Source organism: Salvia hispanica, chromosome 2 (assembly GCF_029641045.1).
Source record: "Salvia hispanica isolate PSC_SH4W2 chromosome 2, Shi_PSC_v1, whole genome shotgun sequence".
Classification (NCBI taxonomy): Eukaryota; Viridiplantae; Streptophyta; class Magnoliopsida; order Lamiales; family Lamiaceae; genus Salvia; species Salvia hispanica.
The window spans coordinates 31,548,674-31,568,560 of record NC_142693.1 but is presented as its reverse complement, the minus strand read 5'-3'; the positions used below and the strand labels follow the sequence as shown (position 1 = coordinate 31,568,560).

At 35.2% G+C, this 19,887-nt stretch overlaps 3 protein-coding genes across 4 annotated transcripts; all 3 read right to left on the bottom strand.

Annotated features, from left to right (window-relative positions):
• Positions 1–473: 473 nt before the first annotated feature.
• LOC125202025 (transcription elongation factor TFIIS-like) lies at positions 474–3,907 on the bottom strand. The gene is made up of 3 exons (XM_048100336.2): positions 3,760–3,907; positions 3,253–3,411; positions 474–1,542 (listed from the first exon to the last, which is right to left on the bottom strand). Exons 2-3 carry the CDS (start codon positions 3,400–3,402, stop codon positions 649–651), a joined length of 1,044 nt encoding a protein of 347 aa, XP_047956293.1. The 5' UTR covers positions 3,403–3,411; positions 3,760–3,907; the 3' UTR covers positions 474–648.
• Positions 3,908–4,817: 910 nt separating this feature from the next.
• LOC125200639 (Rhodanese/Cell cycle control phosphatase superfamily protein) lies at positions 4,818–10,022 on the bottom strand. The gene is made up of 6 exons (XM_048098334.2): positions 9,607–10,022; positions 8,732–8,983; positions 8,549–8,647; positions 7,823–8,095; positions 6,718–7,745; positions 4,818–5,045 (listed from the first exon to the last, which is right to left on the bottom strand). Exons 1-5 carry the CDS (start codon positions 10,003–10,005, stop codon positions 7,368–7,370), a joined length of 1,401 nt encoding a protein of 466 aa, XP_047954291.1. The 5' UTR covers positions 10,006–10,022; the 3' UTR covers positions 4,818–5,045; positions 6,718–7,367.
• Positions 10,023–11,496: 1,474 nt separating this feature from the next.
• Positions 11,497–13,663, bottom strand: LOC125206945 (WRKY DNA-binding transcription factor 70-like). 2 transcript variants are annotated; one of them, XM_048106166.2, is made up of 3 exons: positions 13,231–13,663; positions 12,554–12,652; positions 11,497–12,138 (listed from the first exon to the last, which is right to left on the bottom strand). In XM_048106166.2, the coding sequence occupies exons 1-3, from the start codon at positions 13,539–13,541 to the stop codon at positions 11,670–11,672; spliced, it is 879 nt and encodes a 292-aa protein (XP_047962123.1). In that variant the 5' UTR covers positions 13,542–13,663; the 3' UTR covers positions 11,497–11,669. The 2 variants fall into 2 exon arrangements, with proteins under 2 accessions (XP_047962123.1, XP_047962117.1); XM_048106160.2 differs by having other exon boundaries at positions 12,554–12,655; positions 13,231–13,662.
• Positions 13,664–19,887: the final 6,224 nt, after the last annotated feature.

The following is a 19,887-nucleotide window of genomic DNA, read 5'->3' as shown; positions in this document are numbered from 1 at the left end:
CACATACTCTATCCGTCCCTGAAAAAGTATAAATGTGGTTCGACACGGATACGAGACAAATAGATAGAAAAAGTTTTTAAAGTAATTATTAGTGGAAAATTGATCTCATTTTATTAGAGTGAAAAGAGTTTTCAAAATTTGAATGTTCATACGAAATTGTCTAAAAAGGAAAGAGTCCATATTTTTCATGGACGGAGTGAGTAATATATTTCATAAACCACTTTGATCTTAATTTCACCAAAATTCAAGATTATAAAACAATTTCGAAAAATATCAAATAGTAATCATTTTTCAAAAAGTTGATAAAATTGACCGAACTATCAAAAATTTTCTGTACAAAGTCAAACTAAGACAATTGAGAAAAATATTAAAGAGAAGATCATTTTCAAAAAAATTTGAGATTGACAAAAAATTAACCAAACTTCATAATTTATCCTTAGTAAATACTCCAAAAAACTCGATACTACATGATCTGCACTGAATAATAATAGCACTGCATTACACAGAGAAAAGAAATTCAGAATCCTGACTAAATTATGCAAATGTAAACATTATGCTACATCCTAATAATAACACCGTCTCCTACAAACAAATGAGCTCTATTCTAAAATAACAAAAACCTAAGAAATAAAACAATTAAAGATCAAATCAGCAGAACTTCCAGTGGTTGTTGCAGTTTACACAGGTGACAAACGTAGTCATGGGCTCATCCGCACTCCTCGTCTGCATCTGATAGTAAGTGCATTCCTTCTTCTTGCACCGCCCGCATCTGAACTCGTTTGTGCTAGCTTTCGGTGCAGCTGCTCGTTCACTGTTGAACATCGCCTTCTGCTTTATCACTTCGTTCTCCATCTGCCTTGCATCGCTAGCCATTTGCTCAGGCGTCAGTTCTAGAATCTCTGGTGGCGAGAACTCCCCAGTCAGGACTTTCCTCCGGAAATCCGGGTTGTTTGGATCCTTGATGTTGAACATCACCGACCTGTACTTGAACCTGTGCGGGCCGTTGGACTTGCCCCAATTCACAAACATGGCAGTCTCCACTTGAACAGCAACTCGGTTTGGGTCGTGTTGATCAATGCTTTGTTTCAAATCCGCATCAGCCTCACCATATACTTTGCACAGCGCTTCCGCGAGAATTTCCCGGAGTTTGTCCCTCATTGGGTCTTTGCAGGATACAGGAGACGACAGTTTTGGTGGTGGTTTTTGCACTGAAGAACTGGATTTCTGGACTTCGACTTTCTCAATTTTAGCGCTGGAGGAACTTCCCGCCTTCACGGACTTATCATAATTGTCCACCATCAATTTCTTAGGCGCTGGAGAGTTTTCAGATTTCATTGAGTTTGTCCTCTGGAAATTCTTCGCCTCATCAGCTTCTGAATGAGACTCGGATTTCACGGAATTGCCATTTTCACTATTGCCATTCTTCTTGTTTTTCCCTGTTTCTTTGACAATTATGGCTTTCCAAACCTCAACCACATCAGAAGCCAGCGCTCTGATCTTATCGCTTCTATGTCTAGTCAACATGCGAAGACGTTTACCCACCTGAAATAAGTTTAATAATGTAAGGGAATAAAACTAGATATCAATACCAAATAAACAACAAGATCCTATGATGCTCTAACATCTAATCAGTTGCTAAGGGAGTAATATTGCTCAATCAATAGGTTGGAACCAGACAGCGCAGAATCACCAACTTCACTATAATCTGCTGTAGATGTGTGCAAGTAAAACTGAGAGCAATTCACACCAATGTACCAAATGCATCAAGAAAGAAGTACACAAACAAAGTACTAGTACATATGCAGGCGAGTAACTTGCATTTAGGGTTTCGATTCTGTGTTAATTCTGTTTTGGGGTTATTGATGCTCGAAACTTAATGGGTATAAAGTCTAAGCTTTAATTTAAAGTTGTGGTTTTTATGAAGCCCTTAAGGAACTAAAAAATTCAAGAATGAAATGAGGGAGTGCACTTACTTAACAGACTATTCTCTCCCAATCTAGAACTCTACCCTGCCTCTCTCACTCGATCCCACGCTTTACTCTCTGTCACACTCATACACCATTATCCTATACCTCTCTGTTGACTCACTCAACCAATCAACTTAGACCCAGTTATGATTTTTACATGTTTCAAGTTTTCATGTGTTTCATTATATTTGCGAAGAGTTTCATGTGTTCTTAAGATTTACACCTTGGCCTTATGTCTCAGAACGCCTTGAGGATTGAAAACGCCTTTCAACCCCTGTGTAAAATCTCTAATTAATGACAAACCTCTAAAAATAGTCACGTGCCCACCAGAAAGTTTTGCGTAGGATGATTATGATTCCACCCATGGACAATAGTTAAATCAACTTTTCAGATATGACTATATTGCAAGGAAACTGCCTATTGAAACGTGGTTTGTATGGTTGATTAGTTATAGCCTATAGGATATTTGAAAGGAAGGCTCCGTGTGCTGCAAACATTATGCAATTTTAAAAAACTCAAAACATGACCAAGACATACTCTATATGTTGTCACGGAAAAAAAACTTACACTAGCGGACATAGGTGTATGGGTTGAGTAAGGAAATCAAGGTATGAAGGCAGTCAAAGCAATAAATGTATTGTATTTGTACCCTCTCATATTTTACCAATTCTTGAATCATAATGGAATAAATCAGGTCACACTAGGCAAGTTTTTTCTTATTACTGAATTTTGCCACATGGAAATGGAAATAGTCATTAAATTTATCCTTCCATCATAAAACTTGGCCCAAAAGATTACATAAGTAGGCCACCTTTATGTTTTAACTAATTGAACGTATCTTGTCAAATTAGGTAGTGAATTGGAAAGATATTGCCATCAGAGAAATATCAGGTACGATAGTATAACAATCACAATGATGTCTAGATTCATCTTACACGTGATTAGAGGCACTACATTCTTAAGTCAAATTGATATAATCTTGTAACATTCACAATCCGAATCCAGGTCCACAGGTCACCTGGGGGTAACACGTTTGAGTGCTGTCCATGTTTGAAGACTAATAATAAAGAAAACTAACCACATTTACACATGCAATTTGGGTGGATTTGAGTTTTCAAAGCAATTTGAATGGGACTAGATTAACAACACAGGATTCCAGGTAATAAAACAAAAACCCACACAGAAACACATCCGGCACGATAATTCGTATATATACCTTTGCATTGACATGATAATCACAACATGAAATAGAACATTACCAAATACATAAAAATCGTTAAAATACCTGCGTGGATACAAGGACTTGATAATTAATAGGGAACTTCTTGAGTTGATTTAATGCATCGACACATCGATCCACCTCCGCGGGAGAGTTCTCAGCCCCATCCGCAGCTTTCTTCACCGACTCGAAAAGCTCAGTCAGCTCCTTCTCCATTGTTCCTATCTATCAGATGTCAAACAGAAACCATATCAAATTGTTTTTCTATAAAATCAAATTAAAAAAAATCAGACAATCGTTTCAACAAACAAAAAAATAAATGATAAATTACATAAAATTCACACATAAAAGAGCATTCTAGGGTTAGGTAACAATGTCAATATATCAATTTAAAATTTTCGAATTCCGCGAATAAGCTAATTATAAAGAGAGATAAGAATCCGTTCCTGCAAATCACCAGAGTCCGTTTCCATTCCAATTTTCGTTGTTTACGAAACAAATGGGACAAAAAAACGGCACCTATTTTCCTAGACAAAAGAGATTTACAGCGAGTAACGGAAGTAGGAAGAGCACCTGAATACAAATTGGCACCTAGACCTCGCCGGAGACGGCGTCGATAGCAAATTTCGTAGGCGGTACCTACGTAAATTGATGGAGCAGCCTCTTGACAATGTTAGAGCGACGAAGATGTGTTGAATAATGATGAAGCGGTTGATGATATTGATAACAGAAAGAATTTCAGTCTGACCGCGATATTGGGCTTGGGCCGACCTACTAGGTCTTATTTTTTCTTTCAATAATGGGCCTATATTTAATCTTACTACCTCCTCCAAACGTAGTTGGAGTTTCTTTTCACCACACAATTTAAAAATTTTATATATTAAAGATTAAAGTGGAATGAATAAAGTAAAAGAGGAAATAAAGAAAAAGAGATTAATAAAGAGTAAAGTATGAGAGTTTTTTAAAATTTTTGTCAGAAAAAAAATGACTTAACTATCTTGGATAATGGATTAATCCAAAAAAGAATATGACTCAACACCTTGAGACGAATAGAGTACCTCTTTTCTTTTATTTTAATCACATTTATTACATCTTGCCTTTAATTTATTTATTAGATGAAAAAATTCAACTTAATCAGTAAAGATTTTTCTCCAATCAAAATAGATTGGTGGTTTAAGTCGTTATGGTCCCGGGACAAATGTGCAACTAAAAAAACAAAAGTACTCCAAATATTTATTGACCTTTGCTTTTCTTGGATATATATTTTTTTTTAGTTCTAATCTTAGGTCACTATTAATCTTTCAATAATTAGATTTAATTACAACCGATGAGGTATCTTCCAACTTAAGATTATAGTAACATCTTTACTTTATTACTCTTTTTTATAGTGATTAATAATTTAATAGAGCTAAATGAGAAGATGCTACTATTTGCATAAAACTATTTTAAAATATTAAACAACGTGCTTTAAAGAAATGAGAGTTATTTTACAGTTAGAGCTTATGGATAGTTGATGTGGCCGTGATGGCCTAGAACTTGAGATTTTAGCACCTAAATGCTAATATTGCCAAAATAACTCAACAATATGATGAAATCCTTAGTATACCAAAGCACACAATGAGGGCAAGAAATGAGAGAGAGAAATCAATAGCTTGTGCAAATTAATCCAAAAAAACAAGTACAATGTAGTAGCTTTTACTGGGAAAAGCATGATTACATAAAATCATTATTATTATTTCATAATCTCTGCTCAGAGTTGCATCAGAAAATCATTACAAAAAGGTTGGATGTGAGATCAAACTTCATTTCTCTTCAGGTGCAGGTTTCTCAAAAAATGTCTTCCTAATCCAGTCAAAAGGCTGCTCAAATCCCAAAAACCAAGGAAACCAAGGAAAATACGATCACATTGATCAGAACTTACAGATGAGTATGTCAAAGAAATCATATATTTATTCAATTAAAAAAACATAGATGTAAATCTTCACATCTTGTACATGCCGGACTGGCAACTATAGGCACAACAGATTTCCAAAACCAGATAACTACTTGGTTATGTAGGATATGTAGCAACACAAATTTGATCACAATTTTTCCAGTCCAAATTGAAGTTTTTCAAACAAATTGGTCTCATGAGATTCATCATTCACGCATTTACACTTTAGTCCAATTCCGGCCAGAAACATGACAAAATCACCATGAACATGTTATGTGCTTGCTAATTTAAGTAGAATTAGTAGCACATTGTCAAGAAATTTATCAGATAATGCAACAGAAGGACTGAAAGTAACTATGATTTCTCCCAAGAGGCTAACTATTGGCAATAGTTGAAACAACAGTGACAAAAGTGTAAGTAAACAAACAATATCGTGTTAAGATAATTTATTACAAACACATCATGCTGCAGATGGTTGCTTTTACATATAATTAAAACTTCAAATGGAATTACTTACTGATGGGTGTGTAGAACACTAGTTGTGACAAGTGGCCTGGTAATTTTTAAAGAAGTCGTCTATAAGAGCTGGACATGATATTTTTCTTCTATCATTCAAAATTTATAAATCACAACTGGTTTACCCTACTACTAAAGATGCCAATGATCTTAACTCAGAGCTTACAAGGCAGACTTGAGATACACTTTAAAGACTAAGTTCACGTTCAAACCCCGCCACTACATGCAGTCAAGGGTTAATCAAAACAAAGAGAACCAATTGACACTGAGAAGTAACAAACTGAAGAAACGGTCTCATGTCATGACCAGTAAGATATATTTGTGTGGGAGTATACCACAACAAGCATACTCTTTCATCAATGGTCAATTGGCATTTTGGTTTGCATATTACACTTTAGATAACATCATCAGACTCATTGAAATGTACAGACCAGGTAATGAACTATGCACTACTTTTACCAATACAAATCAGCATATGTACTTGGCAGTTACACAAAAGGATTTAAAGATATGTAGAAGTGAAATACATCAAACCGTCTTGTATGGACTTATTCCTGGACCTCAACAGTAGAACGGATATACTTCTTATGTACAGGGAACGGTAGAACAGACATTAGGATAAAACGAAATGGTAGATTAAAATAGGGAAGCTTGTTCAGCTTACTACATATTGAAAGCCTAAAGATGATAACTACCCAAAAAATTTTAACATATTTCATGCTCTATATTTTACAAAAAAAGATCTGTCTATTCACACATGCCTTCCTTATTATTTTCATAGTCCGTGCTCACATTTCATTTTTGCATCTAAATGAAGGATGGCTAAGAAGTCGTAAAAATTTTATACTCATAGCATAGGAGACAAATTAAAGCTAATTCAATTTTCTACATCCACGGATATGAGTAGATGTAAAGCATGAGGATCGAGATCTAATTCAAACAAAAAATAACACAAACGACTAAATACTAACACGCGATTACACCTTCTCCATAATAAATCACGCAAGTACAGGATTAACCAAGAAATCGACCAGTCGCATATCGTAGATCACAAAAAAACAGGGAAATTGAAATATTGGTACCTGAACAAGGTAGATAGCGGCGGCCCCGGCGGTGACGCCCCAAAGAGCGGCGGCCTGTACATCGGTGGGGTGGAGGCGGGGACGGAGAGCCTTGGCCAGACCCGATACTGCAGCTGGTGGCGCCATAATCGAAGAATGAGAAAACCCTAGATCGATTGAACTATCAAATTGAGATGGAATGTTGAAGCGCAAAAGCGGCAATAGAAAATGGAGTTTATATTCAATGGAATAAACTTAACTAGGTCGTCTCTCAACCATTTCCCCAAAAAAATATGATAATATACTAAAAATAATTTATTCTACATGACTGTTATTATGAAAAATAATAGTAGTACATTAGTTGGTTCTAAATTTACTACTAATTTTAGAATAATCGCAAAATTTAAATCAAATAAAAAAATCGTAGTTTAATATTTAGATTGATACTCAATTAAATCATGAGTAAACTTACTATAAATTCATCAATATTTCCAATCATTAAAATTGGAATGGAACTTTTGGTTGCATTTATGGCAAATAATTGATTCATAAAAGTCGACATAATAAATAAGACAGATTTCGATCACAATCATCTTACAAAGGAAATGAACGTATAAAACCAGTGAATCCATCTACCGCAAAATTTCCTACACATAGTTTGATGGAAGGTCTCATGTTGAGCTCGACATTTGGTTGCTCTTACTCTCAGGAGTTTGAGCCGTTTTGATCGGTTTCCGGCCTTTGTGTGGGCCCCCGATGATGCCAAACATCTCGAACTGCCTCTGCCTTGCCCTCGCCCTCTCCTTCTCCTCTTCCGACTTAGAAGAGTAGCAATACGGGCAGCAGACTCCGTACTCCCATTCTGGAGCTTCCATGTCCGCATCACTCACCGGTTTCTTGCATCCGTAGCAGAGTTTGTAAGTCCCCTGCACCAGTCCATGCTCAACAGACACTCGTTTATCAAACACGAAACATTCTCCCTCCCACAGGCTCTTGTCCTTGGGGACTTCCTCGAGATATTTCAAGATTCCACCTCGTAGATGATAGACCTGGAGCATTTTACCTCGAGTCAGAAAGACCTAGTAACCTGCTAGATCATTGTATTTCAAGAATATCGATATTTAACCTCTTTGAATCCTCGGCTCAGGAGGAAGCTCGAGGCTTTCTCACACCGGATCCCACCAGTACAGTACATAGCCACCCGGGGCATCTTCTTCGCCGTTTGCTCATCTATGGTCTGTTCTGAATCAGCTAGGCATACGGCATCATCTGGTTCGTTTAGTTTGAAACTGCCATCCACCCACGTTGGGAACTCTCTGAATGCAGTTGTACAGGGATCAACTGCTCGCTTGAACTTCCCTATTCTGGTTTCATAATCATTGCGTACATCTATCACCACCTGGATAGTGCAAATTTATGCAAAAGAAAAGATCGAGTTGTGAGAGATTGATGCATAAAAGAGCAGAAATATGTATTACTATGGCGGAGTCGAAACTACAAAATGCTAGGAACCAACTTCATCTGCAACAACTTACACAACGAAGAATAATTTACCAACTATTATTACATTCAATAGATAATACTCGAGGGTGAATTAAGACCACAGCTGATAACTGGACAATCTTTTTGGGTGATCTCTACTGCTCCACAAAGGCCAACGTTTGGTCATTTACATCTTAACAATTAGGTTTGACGAAATATGAACATGTTTGGACCAGGGGCACAACTCCAAACTACAGACAATTGGTGATAAATGATAATACTTGGTATGATGTCACAATTATATACTCTGGCAAGGAAAATCATCGCAACCAAGTTAACCATACTACTAAACATGCAATAAAGATATTACCGTATCTGGATCACTGATCAAGTTATTCCACTCCACGGGGCTCACATAGGTACCAACTCTCTCAGTTGGTGATACAGAAGGCATTCCTAGCGTGACTATCTGCAAACAATGAGCAAAAAGTTGTAGCTAGCTTCTAGTAAAAGTTTTTTTTGAATAACAATTAACAAGCAAATATTTGGTCACCTCTTTTTTCAGCTTGACCCTCACATGATCCCATCTGAAGGGAGCATCTTCCCCGGCAGCGAGAGGAGAACTCTCCATATGTCCGTGGTGAATAGCTTCTTCCTCGGGACTCACAGGGGACTCAATGCACCTCAGCCCCTTTAATCGTTCATCAGCCTGGATGAAATTAAGCACTTCTTCCACGGAATCACAGGTTCCGCATATGCTTCCGTTGATCCCTTCCGGTGCAAGTATTATGCCCCCTGACACACGCTGAGGGCATCAGCTTAGTGAGGCATGAATCAATAAAAGGATATTTCCATTATACAGGTAACTCCAAATACGCCACGGGCAAAAACCTTGCGTGCCTGTGTCGAGTGGGGTGCTAAAGCATCCATAAAGGACATGGACGATCTAACATTTTTATCGAAGTCACTATGCCTAGATAGCTCATTGCACAATCAGCTTCTTCATAAAAAACCACTTGACAACATTTTATGTTGTAAAATGGTAGGCAGTGAGATCACACAGATTCAAGGAAAAAATTAACTTACAACGCTAACTAACTAATAGCTAGCAACACGAGACTTATTTTGATCTTCGACATATCAATATAACAATCAAACACATGGAATAACTTGTACACATAGCATGAATTATCCACTATCCTCAAAATTGGGTACACATATAGTTAGTATCTTCTCCACCTATCCTCCCCCAATTAACCCCAGCAAGGGTTTCACAAACGTGCATTCGATTCAACACATTGAAGAACTCAGTATTTTAGCAATTAAAGTTCAAAGAGCACATGAATCACATTGAAAAAACTCAAATCCCGCGTCTCAGTAGTCTATAAAAAGCAAAACGCCCTAACAAGAGGGAGAGGGAGATTCTACCAGCCGCTCACAGAGCTCTTTCAGCGGCTTCCGTAAATCAGCATGGTCCGGGAAATCAGCAAACTTGTAGAACGAAACCACCACCAATGGACACTCCAAGCCTTCTGCAGCGGCTGCGGCAGTCGCGCCAATTGAGAAGCTTCTAGTAGCGAAGCTTTGAGAGAGATGGATAGTAGGCGAGGGGAAAGGGGGTTGAGCAGAATCAGGAAAATGAGGAAAATTTGTAGATTTGGAGGGTAATTCGGAATTGGATTTAGTCATGGCGAGAGCAGGATTTGGGTTAATTGAAGAGGTGGAAGAAGATGAAGATAGCATTCTGAGCGCCGCCGCGGAAGCAGTTCTTTTGTTGAAGATGAGAGAGTGAGAATGTATCCAAACATGGTGTCCTATTAAAACCATTCTATTGTTTGGTGATTACAATTTGCAGCCATGGATGGATATATAATAGTCGCGTTTTGGTGATTCCCCTTTGCTAGTATATCGCGTTTTGGTGATTCCCTTTTTTACTAGTGGAATTGTAGTGCATTAGTGTTAAGCAATTCATTGGGCCCATTTAAGCTAATTTAGCCCAATTAACTTACTTATAGTTGACCCAATTATCGGTTTATCAAACCATCTCCGGGTCAAAGCCCAACTGATAAGAAGCCCATTTAACCTTTTATTAGTATTATGTTTACAACCCTAAATACATGCCACGTCTTCTTCTTTCTCCTTCTGTGAATGTACTACTTCTTCACTTTTTTTATGAACACATTTTCAAAACACAACCAACATTAGACATCGATGCGATTTTGAAAATATTTTGCATTTGTAGTAAACTAGCATATAAATCATGGTGCATCTTCAAATAGAATGATCTTATGACAATTATATTTCTATTTTCTTGACTTAAGTTAACGACACTTAACGTGGAATTGATAAAAGTCATTATAGTACTACTACATAACGGTTTTTAAGGGCATTCTAGAATGTAGATAACGGTTTATCAAGGGTGTTGTACTTTGGGGTACCAAAATGGGTCTCACTGAATTAGTTGTCGCCTTTTAGCTTATGTCACTTCATTAATCATGTTACAAATTCCATTCATTAACTAGAGAAGAAATTGTTCAATTAGTAGTTAGTGCTATCGACCTGTAGTATTGATGGCATGTTGCTAGATTAGTAGCTAGTAGCGGTAAGACGACAAAGTTGTGCAATAACTAGTTGCTACCATAGTTATTTTTGTCTAATGAGTTGCAACTATATTCACAGATATTACTCCCTCCATCCCAAATAATTCGACCCAATATTCCATTTCGGGTCGTCCCACATAATTTGTACCATTTCACTTTTACCATTTTTGGTAGTGGACCTCATATTCCACTAACTCATTCCTACTCACATTTTATTATAAAACTAATACTTTAAAAGTAGGACCCACATTCCACCAACTTTTTCAACTCATTTTCATTAGATTTCTTAAAACCCGTGTCGGGTCAAAGTGTCCCAAATTATCTGGGACGGATGGAGTATTATGAATGAATAGTGTAAGCGGCTTAAAATCATCTTAAATGGACTCATCAAATTTGTTGTGACAGAATAGAGCAATTGTGTAATCGAGACAAACAAAAACATAAAGAGACACAGAATATACGTGGTTCACCAACGTTGTGTTGGCTACGTCCACGGGCAGAAACGGTGAACTAATGTTATTCAGATTATTTTCAGATTACAGAGTTTTGTGCTCTACTCCTATATAAATAGGCACACAGAGACCCCCATTCGGCTAGATAGGCAAACTATACATATTCAAGTCATACTAACAAAATCGACATATAATAACATATCAATAGTACTATAAAAAATGGATCAACTCATTCCCCACGAAGTACTAATGAAGTAAAGCAAACGTAAACAACCATTTCAGGAACTTTATCAAAATCTCAATAAAAACTGTACAAAATTTAATTACTAGTGCACACAACTTCCATTTAGGAAGGCCAACATTATTACACCCCAATGTAATAATATTTCGTATGTACTATACACTAGGGGGAGAAAGAAAACAAAAAAGCTCAATACATTTAATCAAAATACTTGAAATTATGTATGTCGCAAAGCTGATCAACTTCCATATCAAGCCCATGCAAAGTAGCAGATTCGACTTCATCTTGGTAGGGGGCCCACACTAGCTCGTAGTCGAGCCCAGTGATGTCGTGCCACGGGTCCTCCAACGTAGATTTGGCCTCGTTTGACACGTCCTCGCTCACACACTCCTCGCGTTTCACCGATGAGACAACCAAGGGTTTTTTGGTGGCATTATTGCAAAATTGGCCATGTTTGTCTTGTTCGGATGGGTTGCTTGTCTGAAAGCTGATCAGGTTCGGGTCAATTGGGTCGGAATCCACCATGAGTGGAGGGGCCCTTAGTGTCTCATTGCATGTGTGGTGGTTCAAGTATGTGGTCTGGTACATGACTTCATCCCCTTTGATTCTTTGCACTTGCTTTAGAGCTTTGCAGCCTTCTTTCTTGTGGGTGCACCTGAAGTAGCTCCTGGTACAACACAAAGAAACATAAAATCAACTCTCATGATTGTGGAAGAAAAACTAGAAATGTCAAGATCAAGAAATGGAAACTAATCTTGAAGAATTTTCAATCCCTATTAATTGTCAACTTGTTATCTCATTTCATTTGATGGTAGTGTATTAATTATAGTTTACTTCTTTTTCAGCAAATGAATTAATAAATCAATGGATGATGATGCAAAGAAGCTAGAAGGCATGCATAATGCTGTGTGCACAAGTTGCACTATTATGGTACACACAATTATATGGAGTACATATATACATAAATGAAAGCTATTTATTCATTAGAATTTCTTTCATCCACATGAATCTATGATTAAAATGAAGATATATTTGCTTTATATAAGAGGGAAAAGAAAAAAGAGATTTGAAGAATTAATTACCTTGGATATTCGGCACCAAAGATGGCCTTCTGTCCATATTTTCTCCAAGCATAATTATCTTCCATAGATGGAGATAGCTTTTCCCATGAATCTGAGGTCCTTCTGAATCCAACATATAAATCGTTAATCTTCCAATAGAATATGATAATCAAACAGATCAATCATCATGGATAACTTTTTTGGGTAGGTACAGGGTAAAAAAATCTAGTGAAAAGTGGCAAAAAAGCAGAAAAGCAAACACCGACCTCTATTATTGTTGTTTTCTAGTATCAAGTTGCTAACACTATTCATGAATGAGTCACTCATCAAGACAGCAAGACATCAAGTTGATGATCTACACAATCAACGTCACACACACACACACATATATATAGATATAGATTAATAAAATTTTTAGATTACTTATACACATTAACACTTTGATTAGTAGAGTTTAGTAAAAAAAAAAAAAGAGATTTTATGGTGTTCATTAATTATGGCTCACGCCAATCCAGCTCAAAAAATTGAAAATAATTAAATAAATTACAATAAATATCAACCCTAAAATTAGAACTAAACCAAAATGTATACTAAACACGTTATTAGGTAATTATTGGTCGTATTATTCCAAGATCGATGAGTTATTTATTCTATCAGAGTATACCTAAATAAATAAATAAATAATTTATTATCCTCACCTCCGTTTGTAGCAGCCCCGCCGGTCTTTGACCGCGCGCTTCTTCTTGCTGCCGGAGTCGCCGGAGGAGGCGGAGGCGGCGCCGTCAGCGGCGGGGATCTGGTCGGAGGTGCAGGAGCTGAGCTCGGAGAGAGAATCGGAGAAAGATCTGTAGATTTGGAAGGCGAGCTTCTCCGCAGAAACCGGTCCGCGATCTTGGACCGGTTCGCGGAGAAGGGTTTGAAGCTGGACCGCAATCTCCTTCCCCTTAACCAGCTTCACCATAGCATTTCTCTTCCTTGCATGAAAATTATCGAAACTCAAACTATCCATTTTCTCTCTCTATCTATATATGTTTCACGCAGAGTGCGTGTTGTGGTGTGTTTGCGGTTTGTGCTATTTTTGTGTAAGAAGGCTTAAAAAGGGGGGTTGGGTTAATTTGGAGGAAGGAGAGAGGAAGCGAGGTGGAAAAAACCCTCGAAATATCAAGGGTTTGGATATATATAAAATGATGGAAAAAAATGGAGTGACGTCATTGTGGTGACGTCATGTGGTGACGTTGGGGTGGAAGTGATCTGTTTTTGCGGGTTAGGGATTGGCGTTTGGGAGTGTCGGCTGAGGAGTGTCCATCATGGCCGTTGAGGGCAGCTGTGGGCACTCAATCAACGGTGGAGATGTGGCGTGTCGGGATTGGTGTAATTAAATGCTTCAAATAATGTACAAGGAAATTGGGTAGGTTTGAAATTTATTACCGCATCCTTTTTTGTGTAATTTCATGTGTGACCGGACTCACTTATCCAAAAATAATGTGCATCCTTTTTTACACTTGTACTCCGATATTAGTTTTTAAAAAGAATTAGTAGTAGTAAAGTAAATAGAATAGGTTTTTCTTTTCTTTTTTATTATTGTAAAGAAGAATGACACAGATAGTTTGAAATTGTCCAAAATAGCATACGACTCAAGTAATCGGAAAGAAGAGATATATAGTTTTCCCTCCATTCCAGCTCAAGTGGTTGATTTCTTTTTTGCCGTTGTTTTGCATAAATGATAGTAATAAATAGTTAAAATAGAGAGAAAAATAATATTCTCTCTGTCCCATTAAAAATTAAACGTTTTCCTTTTTTGGTTGTCTCATTAAAGATGAAACGTTTCCTAAAATGTAAACAACTCTATCTCTACTTTTTCATCTCTCTTACTTTACTCTCTATTCATTAACTCACAAAACAAAACTACATAAAATCTCGTGCCGATTCCCAAATGTTTCATTTTAAGTGGGACGGAGGGAGTATAAAAGAGAGTTGTATCTACATTATTCTCTTACTTATTTTCCTTTTTCACCATTTTAACTGTTTATTATCATTTTCCCAAAACACGTGCCGAGAAGCAGTCAATCACTTGAGATGGGATAGAGGGAGTAGCAAGATTTAATTATCTTTTGGATTCTTAATGCATCCTTTTTTGTGTGTAATTGCATGTGTAATAGGAGTAGTCTGTCTTAAAATTACTACTATAAGATTTAATTATTGTTTGGGTAGGTTTGAATTTTCTTACTCATCCTAATTTGCGTTATTATATTATTGCATATTTGCATTTGTACACACTATATAGTATTCTAGAATTTTATGAAAATTATACTACTGTCCATGAGAGTTTGACACAGTTTACCATTTTGATCCGTTCCTGAAAGTTTGATATATTTCACTTTTTACTAATTTTGGTAGTGGACCGCATATTCCACTAACTCATTCTTACTCACATTTTATTATAAATTAATATTTTAAAAATAGGAGCCACATGCCACCAATTTTTTAACTCACTTTTTATTATATTTCTTAAAACTCGTATCGGGTGATAACGTGTCAAATGTATAACTAGAAAAGATTGCACGATGATTAAAATAAATACTCTCTCCATGACTCCATTATTATAAGTGAATCATCATTTTTTTCAGTAATCGGCAAAAGGGTACGTATCACTTTCTTTATTTTGTCCTTTCTTGCACCCACATATAGTTTATCCTTCATTTACTCAAAACACTTTTATCATATGATTATTTTTTAGTGAAATTTACGCTGAACTCAGTAATATGCTTATATAATGAACGGAGGGAGTAGGAGTAACTAATTTATGGAATAAAGTAATTAAAATAGGACTCATTAAGATTCGGACATTGATGTTAAGAAAAGAGTAATAATAATGAAATCGGGAGAGAAGATTATTTAATCAGTTGATAGTATATTTACAAAAAAAAATAAAAAATAAGAGAGATAAAGATTCAAGTAATAATTGAAGTAGAGGAAATGAAGAAAAAACAAGTGGTGTAAATAATGACTATTGAGTTATTTGCAATGTATAGTAGTGAATTTATACTATTTAGACAGTGACTTGTCAAAATATTGCGGCGTCCAAATAAGAAAAGTGATTTGGGACGAAGTGAATTGGGTTATTTGTGATGCAGTAAATTCTATTTTAAATAGTAGGGCGTCGCATAAAAAGTTAAACCTATTGGTTTGGGAGTATTGAATTATTTGGGACGTAGACTATTTTAAAATAAATCTAAATAGCAAAGATAACTTTTTGTTGATATTGTATTGGACAAGAAAGTTAATGAGAGGAAAAATCATTTTAATTAATAAAGTACTTAAAAGAAAGTAAAATAAACAAGTGAGCCAATATGACATGTGACGTAATAGGGATTGAGTGACTATCAAATTTGATAAATATTTTCTCATTTTAAGCATTAAAAAAACATAAAATTAAAATATTAAAGAGCAAGTCGTCTATATTGCATAGTTAAAGATCAATTTACGTCTATATCTATACCTGGTCGACGTGAGTTAAAAGATAAAATATATAGTGTAAAATTATTATTTAATTTTTCTATATTAATATTATTTTTCATTTTTAGTGGATACTATTACTCACTCAAATTAATTCTAATAATGCAAGTACCACCCACCCATGTATCTTGTGCGTTCCTTAAAAGGTGCATGCTCTCTTCCACTTGCACAAGTTGGATCGCTATGGGCAGCCTAACCACATGCTACTATAAATTGTATTTTTATTTTTTTATTGTTTGATCATGAATACTCCACGATGTTGTATTCAAGCTAATGTTGTATGTGATGCTCACCTCAAGATGTTTGCACGATATATTTCTTTTATATGGTAATGACATTATTACGCACAAAAAAACTAACAGCAGATGAGATACGTATCAACAATATTAGTAATGCACACACATGAAATAAAAGAAGCCAAATTAACCGAGGAGCATCCCCGGCTAAGGCACCACTAAAAGCAGCAACGATGAATCACATCGAAAGACTCAAAATTAAAGAATGAAGCCAATTCACAAATAGATAGCACGCGCGTATCACAAATGAGTACTACACGACATCTAAACAAAAGATGAAGACATACATAAGTCAGTAAATCCACAATCAATAGAGTCGTGGAAATATTTTTTAGATGTGTATATTTACATGAAGATTCTGTAAATTACTACTCCACTGTATGTGAAGCAAATGTGAGGAGCTCGGATGAATTTAAATATTATGAAAAAATTTAACTATAAGCTACTTAGTTTAGTATATGTAGGGACTATGGAGTAGTCATCTAGTTGACTAGTTCGATAAACAAACCAATCACGAAATATTGGACAGATTGTCTTAAGTAGTGCTTAACCGGTCTCATTAGTACAGCTAATCCTTTGCACAACTTGCTGCCTAGCTAGTTTATAGAAATGCTAGTGGCATTTATGACTTAAAAACTAAACCTTGGATAAATAATCAGAAGATTATACTGGTATTTGATAAGTGGATTGTTTTTCAATTACATCTTTCATCTTTAAAACTACTTAAATTACCTCTGCCAATAAAATATATTTTGTGTGTTTAATTTTGCGATGAATAACGTGATACCATCAACACATTTTTCTGATGCATGGTACCCATAATATTTGGTACAGTAATACACTAATACTATTGTTGCGGGTGTTTTTAAGGAACCGACACGACTAGATTCAGAAAGTTCGATAAAAATATGTGGATCTCTATGTGATTACGTGATAGCATGCTCTATTTATCAAAAAAACAACTTTCAGATAGCTACATCCCCATATGAAATACGGAGATTAAACTCTTATTTTCGTAACTAATTGGTAATTAGACTAGTGGTTGATGCTCAAATTAACTTCCCATTATCGTTGAGATCTATGAAATAACTTGTGGCATAAGGAATTGGATGAGATGAACAACTTCAAAACAAACATGATGTCAATAGCGTATCTAGGTGGAAACAAGGGGCTACAATTGTATCCCCAAAAATCATAATATTAACATAGTTTTCAGTATTGATTTATATAAATATATTTGGTCCTGTGGCAAATTGCTAGTCATTTCTGTCCAGTGAGCCGTGTTCATTTCCTAAGAGGCGCGAAGTAAAACCTTTTCTATATTTATTCTCTTTTTCATGTTTTTTTCATTTATGTTTGTATTCCTTTTGTACTCCTATTTCCTTTTTCTAAATATTAGATTATACTATAAGTTTTATTTATTTTTTTCATATTACGCTACTATTTTTTTAATTGCTTTGGTTTTTTATATTATACCCTATTAATGCTATATTTTATCATTTATGTAATATTATTTGTAGTAAAACTCATACTTCAAATAAAAATATTCTTACTTTTTTAATTGCTTTGTTTTTTATATTATACTCTATTATTTTTATTATTTTATATAATATTATTTTTAATACAACTCGTAACTCAAATAAAAATTCTTGGTATTTACAATTATATTTATATTTAATATAATTTTATTTATAACGTGAGTAATTATTTGTTATACAATTCGTATCCGCAAATCATAAATCCTGGATCCGCCCGTGCGTGATGCAACAATATAACATTTGTATGTTAGCTTCACTTTCTTACTATGCCTTTAGGGGCTTATTGTCGTATATGTTTAGATGTTGGTTGGGGTTTCTGCTTTGTTATTGGTTCGTTGATGGGATTCCCTCTTTTACTTCTATTAGTGTTTAGATTTTTACTTTTATACTATATGGTTTACTAGTGGGATTATATGTAGAGTCCAACATCTTAGTTTTCTATCTTTTTAGCTATTTTGTTTGAACTTCTAATTAATCATTTGATATGATGTTAACATTTTTTATTGTCAAAAAGTACGAGTTTAAACAATTGATTAAGCTAATTAATTTATGTATGAACAATGGAGTAATCCTTACCCACTTGACTACTTCCATAAACCAATGACGAAACAATATTAGTAGGAAAATTGTCTTAATAGTATTAATTAGTGCTTGTCCAGTCTCATAAATACAGCTAATCCTAGAACAACTTGGTATAGGCTTATTATAGCTAGTTTATTGTAGGGCTAGTGGCATTAATGCCTTAAATATTCCGTAATATAAATATCAGAAGACTACTATTCGATGTGATTTATTAATTTGAAATTAATCTCAATTTATTATTGAAGCATGAAGGCTAGCTTTTGGAAGGACGTTTACAAATTTCTTAAATAACAAATTGTCCGATTGTTACAGTCATAATTATAAATATCCATTACAGGCAGCCTTATCACGGCAATTAAATGAGCCTTGTATAGTAATTAGTAGGGTTAATCTGCTTTTCATTTTGTTTGTTCTCTTATCAATTTTGATGAACTATTTATAAAAGTAAATGATTCCATAATTTATAACTATATGGAGTATATAGTGTTCCACTCTGATCCCTGTTAAAAGAAATAACAAGTTTTCTTTTCTCAAAATCATTTCAACATCACTAACTTGAGATTGTTATGCGATTTCTTTAGGCAACTCGATCCATTCATTTTAGTCTCAAATCAATCATAATTTTGTTATAGGAGCATCATTCCAATTTTCTTATTTATTAAATATGTAGATCATTATAAATTCAAAATAAAATGGCTAAAATTTCCTTAATCTTATCCTGAATTATATAAGTCAGATTCATAAATTATACTACTAGTGTTTAACTTCTAAAATTATTTAAGCAGAAATTTTAAATTATACTCCCTCCGTCCCACTTAAAATGCAACATTTGGGAAATGGCACAAGATTTTATGTAGTGTTGTTTTGTGAGTTAATGATGAGAGAGTAAAGTAAGAGAGATGAAAAAGTAGAGATAGAGTTGTTTCTATTTTAGGAAACGTTTCATTTTTAATGGGACAACCAAAAAAGGAAAACGTTTCATTTTTAATGAGACAGAAAGAGTATAATATAACTTCCTAAATTAAATGAGCGAAATTTCAAAAAAAAATTTCATAGGGAGCTTAATCATGAATCATGATTCGTACGTTGGCGCTTTTAGTAATTGGGTTTGTGGTCCAATATTTACAAAAAAAAAATGTGACCAATAGGAAAAATAGGGCTCTACGCTAGGGCCATGTTCCACCTCTACCGATGTTACCTAATATCGTACTGTACTTATTAAATTGTTTCAAAACTTTTACCAACACTACAAAAATCTCGCGAAATAGCAACGGACATTTCCGCTACTAAACGCTCAAATTCCGTTGCTAAAACTCATTAGCTACGGATTAGTAGCGGATCTAATCTGCTACAAAACACCTCGCTGCCAAGATGCTTGTAGCGAACAAAATCCGTTACTAAACCTTAGCAACGGATTTCCAGC